Genomic DNA, 15944 nt, shown 5'->3' with positions numbered 1-15944 from the left:
TGGGCACCCCATGGCCATGGGGGGCTCGTGGGGCCAGGCCCCAGTCTGGGGGTGCTGATGAGGCCCCCCCATAGGGGTAAGGATGCTTCAGTGTGGGGCACTGGGGTGGAGCTGATGGGAGGGCACCAACCCCACATCCCCCCCCAGCCCCATAACCACCCCCATATGGGACCCACCACCCCATAGAGATCCCCAAGGGCAGGGGGACACCATGGGTGCTGGTCACAGCCCTTTATTATGGGGTCCAGGGGACACTGGGATCATGTGTCGTGTCCCCCCCCCAGGGGCTATGGAGTGCTATGGGGCTCTATGGGGCGCTGTGGGGCTCTATGGGGCGCTGTGGGGCTCTATGGGGCGCTGTTGGCCTTAGGAGAACTCCTTGACGAACTTGGTGTAGAAGCTGCCGACCTTCTCGAGCAGGAGCTGGAGCTTCTCGATGGGGGGCAGGATCGTAATGCTGGGGGGCAGGGGCCGGTTGGGGGGCGCGGCGAGATGTGGGGCACCCCCCAAGGGCCAGCTCTGCCCCACAACCGCCTCCCGCAGCCACCCCCTGGTGCCTTGTTCCACCACCCCATAGACCTTGTGTCCACCTCAACCCCCACCAATGGGGGCTTGGTTGTAGGTCCAGCCCCATGGAGAGCTCTCAGGTCCACCATTCCCAGCCCCATATCCTCATCTCTCAGCATTCCCAGCCCCACAGCACCAGCCCTGCCCCACAACAACCCCCTTGTCTTCATCCCACCACCCCATGGACCTTGTGTCCACCTCAACCACCACCAATGGGGGCCTGGTTGTAGGTCCAGTCCCATAGAGGGACCCCAAACCTTCACCCCTGCCCCATAGCTCCATCTCTCATCATTCCCAGCCCCATAGAACCAGCTCTGCCCCACAGCAACCCCCTTGTCCCTCAGCCCAACACCCCATAGACCTTGTGTCCACCTCAATGACTGCTGTCAATGGGGGCTTGGTTGTAGGTCCAGCCCCATGGAGAGACCCCAAACCTTCACCCCTGCCCCATAGCTGCGTGTCTCATCATTCCCAGCCCCATAGCCCCAGCTCTGCCCCACAACAACCCCCTTCTCCTTCATCCACCACCCCATAGACCTTGTGTCCACCTTAATGGCCACCACCAATGAGGGCTTGGTTGTAGGTCCAGCCGCATGGAGAGACCCCAAACCTTCACCCCTGCCCCATAGCTGTGTGTCTCATCATTCCCAGCCCCATAGCCCCAGCTCTGCCCCACAACAACCCCCTTGTCCCTCATCCACCACCTCATACACCTTGCATCCACCTCAATGTCCACTGTCGATGGGGGCTCGGTTGTGGGTCCAGCCCCCTAGAAGGACCCCAAACATTCACCCCTGCCCCATATCCCCATACCTCATCATTCCCAGCCCCACAGCACCACCTCTGCCCCACAACAACCCCTTTGTCCCTCATCCCACCACCCCATAGACCTTGTGACCACCTCAACCGCCACCAATGAGGGCTCGGTTGTGGGTCCAGCCCCATAGAAGGCCCCCAAACCTTCACCCCTGCCCCATAGCTCCGTGTCTCATCATTCCCAGCCCCACAACACCCCCCTTGTCCCTCATCCACCACCCCACAGACCTTGTGACCACCTCAACGTCCGCCATCAATGAGGGCTCGGTTGTGGGTCCAGCCCCACGGAACCCCCCCCCGTGCCCCACGGCGCCCCCTGGGGGCACGCACCGGAAGTGGAAGGTGCCCTCGCGCTGCCCGAACCCGCTGCCCGGCACCAGGCAGATCCCGGTCTCCTCCAGCAGCCTCATGCAGAAGAACATATCTGGGGCCTGACCCACAGCCTGGGGGGCGGGGGGGGTCACCGAGCCCGGACCCACACATGGGGGGCAGCAGTGACTGCGGGCATCGACCCCCGCCCACATCCGTGCCCCCCGTTCCCATCTCATAGGGGCCATCGGTCCCACCCCACATCCCATAGGGGCCATCGGTCCCACCCCACATCCCATAGGGTCCATTGGTCCCAGCCCCACATCGTCCATCATTCCCACATCCGTGGCCCCCATTCCCATCCCATAGGGGCCATTGGTCCCACCCCACATCCCATAGGGGCCATCGATCCCACCCCACATCCCATAGGGTCCATCGGTCCCAGCCCCACATCGTCCATCATTCCCACATCCGTGGCCCCCCTTCCCATCCCATAGGGGCCATTGGTCCCACCCCACATCCCATAGGGGCCATCGATCCCACCCCACATCCCATAGGGTCCATCGGTCCCAGCCCCACATCGTCCATCATTCCCACATCCGTGCCCCCCATTCCCATCCCATAGGGGCCATCGGTCCCACCCCACATCCCATAGGGGCCATCGGTCCCACCCCACATCCCATAGGGTCCATTGGTCCCAGCCCCACATCCCATAGGGTCCATCGGTCCCAGCCCCACATCGTCCATCATTCCCACATCCGTGCCCCCCATTCCCATCCCATAGGGGCCATTGGTCCCACCCCACATCCCATAGGGGCCATCGATCCCACCCCACATCCCATAGGGTCCATTGGTCCCAGCCCACATCCCATAGGGTCCATCGGTCCCACCCCACATCCCATAGGGTCCATTGGTCCCACCCCACATCCCATAGGGTCCATCGGTCCCACCCCACATCCCATAGGGACCATCGGTCCCACCCCACATCCCATAGGGTCTATCCGTCCCACCCCACCTCGCATTGGGTCGATCAGTCCCACCCCACATCCCATAGGGTCCATTGGTCCCAGCCCCACATCGTCCATCATTCCCAGCCCCACATCGTCCATCATTCCCACATCCGTGCCCCCCATTCCCATCCCATAGGGTCCATCGGTCCCAGCCCCACAGCGTCCATCATTCCCACATCCCATGTCCCCCATTCCCATCACTCCCATCCCATCATTCCCATCATTCCCAGCCCCCTTCCCACCTCCATTTCCCATCATTCCCACCCCACATTATCTGTCATTCCCACCCCACATCCCATAGGGTCCATCACCCCCAGCCCCACAGTGTCCATCATTCCCACATCCCGTGTCTCCCATTCCCATCACTCCCATCCCATCATTCCCAGCCCCATTCCCGCCCCCATTTCCTGTCATTCCCACCCCACATCCCATAGGGTCCATCACCCCCAGCCCCACAGCGTCCATCATTCCTATATCCCATGTCCTTCATTCCCACCTCCCTTTCCCATTATTCCCACCCCACAACTCATGTCCCCCATTCCCATCATTCCCACCATCTCCACCCCATCCCCACCCCCATTAACCCCACCCCCATCCCCACCCCATCCCCACCCCCCCCCCTCCACCCCACCCCCAGCCCCAACCCCCCCCGTCCCAGTCCCCCCCCCACCCCTACCCCCTCCCCCACCCCATCCCCACCCCCATTCCCCCCCACCCCCATCCCCATCCCTGCTCCCACCCCACCCCCACCCCTATCCCCACCCCCATCCTCACCCCCACCCCCATTCCCCCCATTCCCATCCCCACCCCTCCCCCATCCCCACCCCTACCCCATCCCCATCCACACCCCCATTCCCCCCCCATGCCCAACCCATTCCCACCCCCATCCCCACCCCCATTTCCCCTCATTCCCCCCCATTCCCACCCCAACCCTACCCCCACCCCCATCCCCACCCCCATTTCCCCTCATTCCCCCCCATTCCCACCCCCAACCCTACCCCCACCCCCATCCCCACCCCATCCCCACCCCTACCCCCATTTCCACCCCTCCCCCCCCCCCCACCTCCTCCCCCATCCCCACCCCCACCCCATCCCCACCCCCATTCCCCCTATTCCCCCCCCATGCCCAACCCATCCTCACCCCCACCCCCCTCTCCCCCATCCCCCCCAACCCCCCCCTCCCCCATCCCCACCCCCATCATCACCCCAACCACACCCCAACCACACCCCATCCCCTCCCCCACCCCCTCCCCCACCCCATCCCCACCCTCATTCCCCCCTATTCCTCCCCCATGCTCAACCCATCCCCGCTCCCACCCCTACCCCATCCGCATCCCCACCCCCATTCCCCCTCATTCCCCCCAATTCCCACCTCCAACCCTACCCCCACCCCCATCCCCACCCCTACCCCCACCCCCATTTCCACCCCCCCCCCCCCCAACCCCCCCCCCCCACCCCCACCCCCTCCCCCTCCCCCACCCCATCCCCACCCCCATTCCCCCCCACCCCCCCTCCCCCCTCCCCTCCCCCACCTGTGCTGCCTCGCACGCAGCCGGGGGCAGTTGGATGCTGGGGAACCCGTACAGGGCCCCCTGCACGCGGCTGCACCGGATCCCGGGCACGCGGTTCAGGAGCTCGTGGCTGAGCCGGGCCTTGGCCGCCAGCGCCGCCAGCACCGAGCCCCGCTCCTGCGCATGGGGGGAGGGGGGATCCCGGGGTGTCCCAGAGCGTCCCAGTGCGTCCCAGAGCGTCCCAGAGCGTCCCAGAGCATCCCAGAGCATCCCAGAGCATCCCAGTGCATCCCAGAGCGTCCCAGAGCGTCCCAGAGCGTCCCAGAGCGTCCCAGAGCATCCCAGAGCGTCCCAGTGCATCCCAGTGCATCCCAGAGCGTCCCAGTGCATCCCAGAGCATCCCAGTGTATCCCAGAGCATCCCAGTGCAACCCAGAGCGTCCCAGAGCATCCCAGTGCATCCCAGAGCGTCCCAGTGCATCCCAGTGCATCCCAGAGCGTCCCAGTGCATCCCAGAGCATCCCAGTGTATCCCAGAGCATCCCAGTGCAACCCAGAGCATCCCAGAGCATCCCAGAGCATCCCAGTGCGTCCCAGTGCAACCCAGAGCATCCCAGTGCATCCCAATGCATCCCAGCGCAACCCAGTGCATCCCAGTGCGTCCCAATGCATCCCAATGCATCCCAGTGCAACCCAGAGCGTCCCAGTGCAACCCAGTGCAACCCAGAGCATCCCAGAGCGTCCCAGAGCGACCCAATGCGTCCCAGTGCGTCCCAGTACATCCCAGAGCATCCCAGAGCATCCCAGTGCATCCCAGAGCATCCCAGTGCGTCCCAGTGCCTCCCATTGCATGCCATTGCATGCCAATGCATCCCAGTGCTTCCCAATGCATCCCAGTGCATCTCAGCGCATCCCGGTGCATTCCAGTGCATCCCAGCACATCCCATTGAATCCCAGTGCATCCCAGTGCATCCCATTGCATCCTGGGGCATCCCCATCCATCCCATCCCAGCACCAGCATCCACAGCACCATGCCCTTCTCCTGTGGGGTGGGGGCATCCCATAATATCCCACCCCATCCCACCCCATCCCATTCCATCCCTATCCCCGCCCCATTTAATCTAATCCCTATCTCCATCCCCATCCCATCCTCATCCCCATTCCCATTCCCATTCCCATCCCCATCCCATCGCACCCCATCCTCATCCCCATCCCCATCCCACACAGTCCATCCCACTCCACCCCATCTCAACCCCCGACCATTCCATCACACATGGAATGACAGTGACACACGTGTGACAATCCCATCCAACCCATCCCATCATCATCCCATTTATCCCATCCCATCATCATCCCATTTATCCCATCCCATCCCCATCCCATCCCATTTATCCCATCCTATCCCATTTACCCCAACCCATCCCATGCCATTCCATCCCATTTATCCCATCCCCATCCCATCCGCTTTATCCCATCCCATCCCCTTTATCCCATGTATCCCATCCATCCCCATCCCATGTATCCATCCCATCTCCATCCCATCCCATTTATCCCATGTATCCCATCCATCCCCATCCCATGCATCCATCCCATCTCCATCCATCCCATCCCATCCATCCCCATCCCATTTATCCCATTTATCCCATGTATCCCATCCATCCCCATCCCATGCATCCATCCCATCTCCATCCATCCCATCCCATCCATCCCCATCCCATTTATCCCATTTATCCCATGTATCCCATCCATCCCCATCCCATGCATCCATCCCATCTCCATCCATCCCATCCCATCCATCCCCATCCCATTTATCCCATTTATCCCATGTATCCCATCCATCCCCATCCCATGTATCCATCCCATCTCCATCCATCCCACCCCATCCATCCCCATCCCATTTATCCCACCCCATCCCATTTATCCCATGTATCCCATCCATCCCCACCCCATTTATCCCACCCCATTTATCCCATCCCATCTCATTTATCCCATTTATCCCATCCCAATTATCCCATGTATCCCATCCATCCCCACCCCATTTATCCCACCCCATTTACCCCATGTCCATCCCCATCCCATCCCATCAATCCCATCCCATCCTATCCACCCCATTTATCCCATCCTATCAATCCCATCCCATCCCATTTATCCCATTTATCCCATCCCACCCCATCCCATTTATCCCATTTATCCCACCCCATCCCATTTATCCCATGTATCCCATCCCATCCCATTTATCCCATTTATCCCACCCCATCCCATTTATCCCATTTATCCCATCCCATTTATCCCATGTATCCCATCCCATCCCATTTATCCCATTTATCCCATTTATCCCATCCCATTTATCCCATGTATCCCATCCCATCCATCCCCATCCCCATCCCCACCCCAGGTCTCCCGCAGTCACCTCCAGGAACCGCTGGTGCGAGGGCCTCCCCGGGGCGGGGCGGGTCCATGAGCGCCCCCATGAGGACCTGGGCGGGCACGGGCGGGCAGAGCCGAACCGCTGCCAGCTTCGAGAGCGCCTGCAGAGCCCCGGGGTGCGCGTTCACCGCCTCCACGAAACCCCCCCGGAACCCGCACCTGGAACGGAGGGGGAAGGGGGGGGGGGGGAACGGGACCCACATGTGGGGGGGGTGCGCATGGGGGGGGGACCTATAGGGAGGGAGCCATGGGGGAACCTATAGAGAGGGAGCCATGGGGGGGACCTATAGGGAGGGAGCCATGGGGGGGACCTATAGGGAGGGAGCCAAGCGGGGGACCTATAGGGAGGGAGCCATGGGGGAACCTATAGAGAGGGAGCCATGGGGGGGACCTATAGGGAGGGAGCCATGGGGGGGACCTATAGGGAGGGAGCCATGGGGGGAACCTATAGGGAGGGAGCCATGGGGGGGACCTATAGAGAGGGAGCCATGGGGGGGAGCCGGGGATGGGGAACCTATAGGGAGGGAGCCATGGGGGGGACCTATAGGGAGGGAGCCATGGGGGGACCTATAGGGAGGGAGCCATGGGGAGAACCTATAGGGAGGGAGCCATGGGGGGGACCTATAGGGAGGGAGCCATGGGGGGAACCTATAGGGAGGGAGCCATGGGGGGGACCTATAGGGAGGGAGCCATGGGGAGAACCTATAGGGAGGGAGCCATGGGGGGAACCTATAGGGAGGGAGCCATGGGGGGGACCTATAGGGAGGGAGCCATGGGGAGAACCTATAGGGAGGGAGCCATGGGGGGGACCTGTAGGGAGGGAGCCATGGGGGGAACCTATAGGGAGGGAGCCATGGGGGGGACCTGTAGGGAGGGAGCCATGGGGGGAACCTATAGGGAGGGAGCCATGGGGGGGACCAGTAGGGGAGGGAGCCATGGGGGGAACCTATAGGGAGGGAGCCATGGGGGGAACCTATAGGGAGGGACCCATGGGGGGGAGCCAGGGATGGGAACCTATAGGGAGGGAGCCATGGGGGAGACCTATAGACAGGGAGCCATGGGGGGGAGCTGTGGATAGGAACCTATAGGGAGGGAGCCATGGGGGGGACCTGGGGATGGGAACCTATAGAGAGGGAGCCATGGGGGAGAGCCGGGGATGGGAACCTATAGGGAGGGAGCCATGGCGGGTACCTATAGGGAGGGAGCCATGGGGGGACCTGTAGGGAGGGAGCCATGGGTGGGAGCTGTGGATAGGAACCTATAGGGAGGGAGCCATGGGAGAGACCTATAGGGAGGGAGCCATGGGGGGGACCTATAGGGAGGGAGCCATGGGGGGGACCTGGGGATGGGAACCTATAGGGAGGGAGCCATGGGGGGGACCTATAGGGAGGGAGCCATGGCGGGGCCCTATAGAGAGGGAGCCATGGGGGGGACCTATAGGGAGGGAGCCATGGCGGGGACCTATAGAGAGGGAGCCATGGGGGGAACCTATAGGGAGGGAGCCATGGGGGGGACCTATAGAGAGGGAGCCATGGGGGATAGCCGGGGATGGGAACCTATAGGGAGGGAGCCATGGCGGGTACCTATAGGGAGGGAGCCATGGGGGGGACCTATAGGGTCCCATTGCATCATCAACCCCACCCTTGGGCCCATGGACCCACAGCATCCCCGTCCCCAACCCATGACATCCATGCGGCCATGACATCCCCATCCCCAACCCATGACATCCATGGGGTGGTGGCATCATCATCCCCACCCCATGACATCTATGGGGTGGTGGCGTCATCATCCCCACCCCATGACATCTATGGGGTGGTGGCATCATCATCCCCACCCTTGGACCCACGGACCCATGACATCTCCATTCTCACCCTTGGACCCACAGCATCCCCATCCCCACCCCACAACATCCATGGACCCACAGCATCCCCATCCCCACCCCATGACATCCATGGACCCACAGCATCCCCATCCCCACCCCATGACATCCATGGACCCACAGCATCCCCATCCCCAACCCATGACATCCATGGACCCACAGCATCCCCATCCCCACCCCATGACATCCATGGACCCACAGCATCCCCATCCCCACCCCACAACATCCATGGACCCACAGCATCCCCATCCCCAAACCATGACATCCATGGACCCACAGCATCCCCACCCCACAACATCCATGGGGTGGTGGCATCATCATCCCCACCCTTGGACCCACGGACCCATGACATCCCCATCCTCACCCCTGGACCCACAGCATCCCCATCCCCACCCCACAACATCCATGGACCCACAGCATCCCCATCCCCAACCCATGACATCCATGGACCCACAGCATCCCCATCCCCACCCCATGACATCCATGGACCCACAGCATCCCCATCCCCACCCCACAACATCCATGGACCCACAGCATCCCCATCCCCACCCCACAACATCCATGGACCCACAGCATCCCCATCCCCAAACCATGACATCCATGGACCCACAGCATCCCCACCCCACAACATCCATGGGGTGGTGGCATCATCATCCCCACCCTTGGACCCACGGACCCATGACATCCCCATCCTCACCCTTGGACCCACAGCATCCCCATCCCCACCCTTGGACCCACAGCATCCCCATCCCCACCCCACAACATCCATGGACCCACAGCATCCCCATCCCCAAACCATGACATCCATGGACCCACAGCATCCCCATCCCCAACCCATGACATCCATGGACCCACAGCATCCCCACCCCACAACATCCATGGGGTGGTGGCATCATCATCCCCACCCTTGGACCCACGGACCCATGGCATCCCCATCCTCACCCTTGGACCCACAGCATCCCCATCCCCAACCCATGACATCCATGGACCCACAGCATCCCCATCCCCAAACCATGACATCCATGGACCCACAGCATCCCCATCCCCAACCCATGACATCCATGGACCCACAGCATCCCCATCCCCACCCCACAACATCCATGGGGTGGTGGCATCATCATCCCCACCCTTGGACCCACGGACCCATGACATCCCCATCCTCACCCTTGGACCCCCAGCATCCCCATCCCCAACCCACGACCTCCACAAGCCCGCTTGCACCCATTGGGTGATGCCATCACCATGCCCACCCCATAGGCGGCAGCAGTGGGGCGCTGGCCCCATGGCCATCACTCACTCGCCCGTGAAGCCCTTGGACAGGGAGTGGAAGGAGGCGAGCTCCACCGTGTCCGAGTAGGGCGGCCCCATCTCGAACAGCACCTTCTTGAAGGAGTGGAACTCGGCACCCTCTTCATAGACATTGTCCTGGTAGACCTGGGGGGCGGTGACAAGGGGGTGGTTGTGGGGCAGGGGTGCGGGCTCAGCCCCCCACGTGTGGGGCGGGGGTTCCCATGGGCCCCACTCGCCTCGTCGGCCATCAGGAAGAGCCGCTCCTCGTAGGCGAACTTGATGACGGCCTCGATGCACTCGCGGCTCTGGACCTGGCCTGGGGGCATCAGTGGGGCGGAGGTTGGGGGCCCAGACCCAGAACTGGGTGGGATGGGGGGGGGGGGGGGGGGGGGGGCAATCCAGCCCCCAGGGTCCCAGCTCTGGGGCTCCATCCCCTGGGTCCCATCCCAACCCATGGCTCCCATCCCAATCCATGGATCCCATCCCACCCTACGGATCCCATCCCAACCCATGGCTCCCATCCCAATCCATGGATCCCATCCCACCCTATGGATCCCATCCCAATCCATGGCTCCCATCCCAACCCATGGCTCCCATCCCACCCTATGGACCCCATCCCACCCTATGGATCCCATCTCACCCTATGGACCCCATCCCATCCCTGGGGTCCCATGCCACCCTATGGATCCCATCCCTGGGGTCCCATGCCACCCCATGGATCCCATCCCACCCTATGGATCCCATCCCACCCTATGGATCCCATCCCAGCCTACAGATCCCATCCCAACCGACGGATCCCATCCCACCCTACGGATCCCAACCCAGCCTATGGATCCCATCTCAAACTATGGACCTCATCCCACCCTATAGATCCCATCCCAACCAATGGATCCCATCTCAACCTATGGATCCCATCCCAACCCATGGCTCCCATCCCCAGGGTTCCATCCCAGCCTATGGATCCCATCCCAGCCTATGGATCCCATCCCACCCTATGGATCCCAGCCCAGCCTATGGATCCCATCTCAATCTATGGATCCCATCCCACCCTATGGATCCCATCCCAACCTATGGATCCCATCTCAACCTATGGATCCCATCCCACCCTACGGATCCCATCCCAACCTATGGATCCCATCTCAACCTATGGATCCCATCCCAACCCATGGATCCCATCCCCTGGGGTTCCATCCCACCCTATGGCTCCCATCCCACCCTATGGCTCCCATCCCACCCTATGGATCCCATCCCACCCTATGGACCCCATCCTACCCTATGGATCCCATCCCAACCAATGGATCCCATCCCAACCAATGGATCCCATCCCAACCTATGGATCCCATCCCAACCCATGGATCCCATCCCCTGGGGTTCCATCCCACCCTATGGCTCCCATCCCAGCCTTTGGATCCCATCCCACCCTATGGACCCCATCCCACCCTATGGATCCCATCCCAGCCTACAGATCCCATCCCAACCGACAGATCCCATCCCACCCTACGGATCCCAACCCAGCCTATGGATCCCATCTCAATCTATGGATCTCATCCCACCCTATGGATCCCATGCCACCCTATGGACCCCATTCCACCCTACGGACCCCATCCCACCCTATGGACCCCATCCCACCCTATGGATCCCATCCCACCCTATGGACCCCATCCCACCCTACGGACCCCATCCCACCCTATGGATCCCATCACAGCCTACGGATCCCATCCCAACCGACGGATCCCATCCCACCCTACGGATCCCATCCCAACCAATGGATCCCATCCCAACCTATGGATCCCATCCCAACCCATGGATCCCATCCCCAGGGGTTCCATCCCACCCTATGGATCCCATTCCACCCTATGGCTCCCATCCCACCCTATGGCTCCCATCCCACCCTACGAACCCCATCCCACCCCATGGATCCCATCCCACCCTATGGACCCCATCCCACCCTATGGCTCCCATCCCACCCTACGGACCCCATCCCACCCTATGGATCCCATCCCACCCTATGGACCCCATCCCACCCTATGGCTCCCATCCCACCCTACGGACCCCATCCCACCCTATGGATCCCATCCCACCCTATGGCTCCCATCCCACCCTATGGATCCCATCCCAACCAATGGATCCCATCCCAACCAATGGATCCCATCCCAACCTATGGATCCCATCCCAACCCATGGATCCCATCCCCAGGGGTCCATCCCACAGGGACCCCATCCCACCCTATGGACCCCATCCCACCCTATGGATCCCATCCCACCCTATGGACCCCATCCCACCCTATGGCTCCCATCCCACCCTACGGACCCCATCCCACCCTATGGATCCCATCCCACCCTATGGACCCCATCCCACCCTATGGCTCCCATCCCACCCTATGGATCCCATCCCAACCAATGGATCCCATCCCAACCTATGGATCCCATCCCAACCCATGGATCCCATCCCCAGGGGTTCCATCCCACCCTATGGACCCCATCCCACCCTATGGACCCCATCCCACCCTATGGATCCCATCCCACCCTATGGACCCCATCCCACCCTATGGCTCCCATCCCACCCTACAGACCCCATCCCACCCTATGGATCCCATCCCACCCTATGGACCCCATCCCACCCTATGGCTCCCATCCCACCCTATGGATCCCATCCCAACCAATGGATCCCATCCCAACCTATGGATCCCATCCCAACCCATGGATCCCATCCCCAGGGGTTCCATCCCACCCTACGGACCCCATCCCACCCTACGGACCCCATCCCACCCTACGGACCCCATCCCACCCTATGGACCCCATCCCACCCTATGGCTCCCATCCCACCCTATGGACCCCATCCCACCCTATGGATCCCATCCCACCCTATGGACCCCATCCCAACCCATGGATCCCATCCCCAGGGGTTCCATCCCACCCTACGGACCCCATCCCACCCTACGGACCCCATCCCACCCTATGGACCCCATCCCACCCTATGGCTCCCATCCCACCCTATGGACCCCATCCCACCCTATGGACCCCATCCCACCCTACGGACCCCATCCCACCCTATGGACCCCATCCCACCCTATGGCTCCCATCCCATCCCACGGCTCCCATCCCCAAGGGTCCCATCCCATCCCATCCCCTGCCTCTGATCCCACCCCCCACCTCCCCCCATACCCGTGGGGTTCCCGGGGTTGATGACGCAGAGCACTCGGGGGCAGCTCCGCTCCCGGCCCTCCTCCAGCGCCCGCCGCAGCTCGGGCAGGTCCAGGGCCCAGCCCCGCTCCTCGTCCAGGTGGTACCCGAGGGCCACGGCCTCGAGCTCGGCGATGGCGGCCCCATAGAGCGGGTACTGAGGCACCGGCACCAGCACCCCCGTGCGGCCCCGTCCCGAGCCCCACACCAGCAGCTTCAGCAGCGCCTGCGCGAGCGCAAGCGGCAGCCGGTGGGAGAGGGGTTGTGGGTGAGGGACAAACGGGGGCTGGTGGGGACGGGGGGGCAATGGGACACAATGGGGTGGGGATGGCGATGGGACACAATGGGGGACACAATGGGGAGACACAATGGGGTGGGAATGGGGATGGGACACAATGGGGGACACAATGGGGTGGGGATGGCAATGGGACACAATGGGGTGAGGATGGCAATGGGACACAATGGGGGACACAATGGGGTGGGGATGGCAATGGGACACAATGGGGTGGGGATGGCAATGGGACACAATGGGGTGGGGGTGGCAATGGGACACAATGGGGGACACAATGGGGTGGGGATGGCAATGGGACACAATGGGGTGAGGATGGGGATGGGGGGGACACAATGGGGGGACACAATGGGGTGGGGTTGGGAAAGAGGGGGGAAACAATGGGGTGGGGATGGGGGGAAGAGACATAATGGTGTGGGGATGGGAATGGGGGACACAATGGGGTGGGGATGGGGATGGGGGGTGGCAATGGTGTGGGGATGGGAATGGGGGACACAATGGGGTGGGGATGGGGATGGGGATGGGACACAATGGGGGACACAATGGGGTGGGGATGGCAATGGGACACAATGGGGTGGGGGTGGCAATGGGGGGGACACAATGGGGGGACACAATGGGGTGGGGATGGAAAGGTGGGACACAATGGGGTGGGGGTGGCAATGGGACACAATGGGGTGAGGATGGGGATGGGGATGGGGGGGACACAATGGGGGACACAATGGGGTGGGGATGGGGATGGGGATGGGGGGGACACAATGGGGAGACACAATGGGGTGGGAATGGGGATGGGGGGACAATGGGGTGGGGATGAGGATGGGGGGGACACAATGGGGGGACACAATGGGGTGGGGATGGAAAGGTGGGACACAATGGGGTGGGGGTGGCAATGGGACACAATGGGGTGAGGATGGGGATGGGGATGGGGGGGACACAATGGGGGACACAATGGGGTGGGGTTGGCAATGGGACACAATGGGGTGGGGGTGGGGATGGGGGGGACACAATGGGGGACACAATGGGGTGGGGTTGGCAATGGGACACAATGGGGTGGGGGTGGGGATGGGGGGGACACAATGGGGGACACAATGGGGTGGGGTTGGCAATGGGACACAATGGGGTGAGGATGGGGATGGGGATGGGGGGGACACAATGGGGGGACACAATGGGGTGGGGATGGAAAGGTGGGACACAATGGGGTGGGGGTGGCAATGGGACACAATGGGGGACACAATGGGGTGGGGATGGCAATGGGACACAATGGGGTGAGGATGGGGGGGACACAATGGGGGGACACAATGGGGTGGGGATGGGAAAGAGGGGGGAAACAATGGGGTGGGGATGGGGGGGACAATGGGGTGGGGATGGGAAAGGGGGGGACACAATGGGGTGGGGATGGGGATGGGGGGTGACAATGGTGTGGGGATGGGAATGGGGGACACAATGGGGTGGGGATGGGGATGGGGGGTGGCAATGGTGTGGGGATGGGGATGGGGGAAACACAATGGGGTGGGGTGGGTGTGGGAATGGGGGGGACACAATGGGGGGACACAATGGGGTGGGGATGGAAAGGTGGGACACAATGGGGTGGGAATGGGGATGGAGGGGACACAATGGGGGGACACAATGGGGTGGGGATGGGGGGGACACAATGGGGGGACACAATGGGGTGGGAATGGGGAGGGAAAGGGGGGACACAATGGAGTGAGGAGGGGAATGGGGGGGACACAATGGGTGGGGATGGGGTGGGGGTGGCAATGGGACACAATGGGGTGAGGATGGGGATGGGGGGGACAATGGGGTGGGCATGGGAAAGAAGGGGGACACAATGGGGTGGGGGTGGGGATGGGGGACACAATGGGGTGGGCATGGGGACAATGGGGGCACAATGGGGTGGCCATGGGGGCAATGGGGGTCACAATGGGGTGGCCATGGGGACAATGGGGGCACAATGGGGTGGGCATTGGGACAATGGGGGCACAATGGGGCGGCTATGGGGGCAAAATGGGGTGGCCATGGGGAAGATGGGGGTCACAATGGGGTGGCCATGGGGACAATGGGGTCACAATGGGGCGGCCATGGGGACAATGGGGTCACAATGGGCTGGCCATGGGGGCAATGGGGGCACAATGGGGTGGCCATGGGGGCAATGGGGTCACAATGGGGTGGCCATGGGGACAATGGGGTCACAATGGGGTGGCCATGGGGAAGATGGGGGTCACAATGGGGTGGCCATGGGGACAATGGGGTCACAATGGGGTGGCCATGGGGGCAATGGGGGCACAATGGGGTGGCCATGGGGACAATGGGGGGCACAATGGGGTGGCCATGGGGACAATGTGGGCACAATGGGGTGGCCATGGGGTCACAATGGGGTGGGCATGGGGACAATGGGGGTCACAATGGGGCGGCCATGGGGACAATGGGGGTCACAATGGGGTGTCCATGGGGCAGTGTGGAGATGGGGGGGCCTGCCCATGGGGCACGGCCATGCTGAAGCCATGGGGCCACTGGGGGGGTGGGGGCACACAAGGACACGGTGCGGGCATGGGGCCAATGGGGCCAGGGCTGGGGCTGGCACTGAGCCCCCCCCCCCCCCCATCCCGCCCCACATCCCCATGGGGACACCACGGACACGGCCCCGGTGCCAAGCCCGGCACAGAGGAGCC

At 62.6% G+C, this 15944-nt stretch overlaps 1 protein-coding gene across 1 annotated transcript; it reads right to left on the bottom strand.

Annotated features, from left to right (window-relative positions):
• Positions 1–316: 316 nt before the first annotated feature.
• On the bottom strand, positions 317–13215 carry LOC130598564 (alanine aminotransferase 1-like; the record flags this gene model as incomplete). The annotated part of the gene is given in 8 exon segments (XM_057408080.1): positions 317–457; positions 1714–1826; positions 4235–4390; positions 6622–6645; positions 6647–6797; positions 9815–9951; positions 10044–10123; positions 12972–13215. Coding segments are annotated over 8 exon segments (996 nt in total), but the record flags the coding sequence as incomplete, so codon positions are not given.
• Positions 13216–15944: the final 2729 nt, after the last annotated feature.

Source organism: Pezoporus wallicus, unplaced genomic scaffold, assembly GCF_028554395.1.
Source record: "Pezoporus wallicus isolate ANWC-B61680 ecotype Strahan unplaced genomic scaffold, APGP_CSIRO_Pwel_v1 contig_9672, whole genome shotgun sequence".
Classification (NCBI taxonomy): Eukaryota; Metazoa; Chordata; class Aves; order Psittaciformes; family Psittacidae; genus Pezoporus; species Pezoporus wallicus.
The sequence above is the reverse complement of the archived record's forward strand: the minus strand, read 5'-3'. Positions and strand labels throughout refer to the sequence as shown.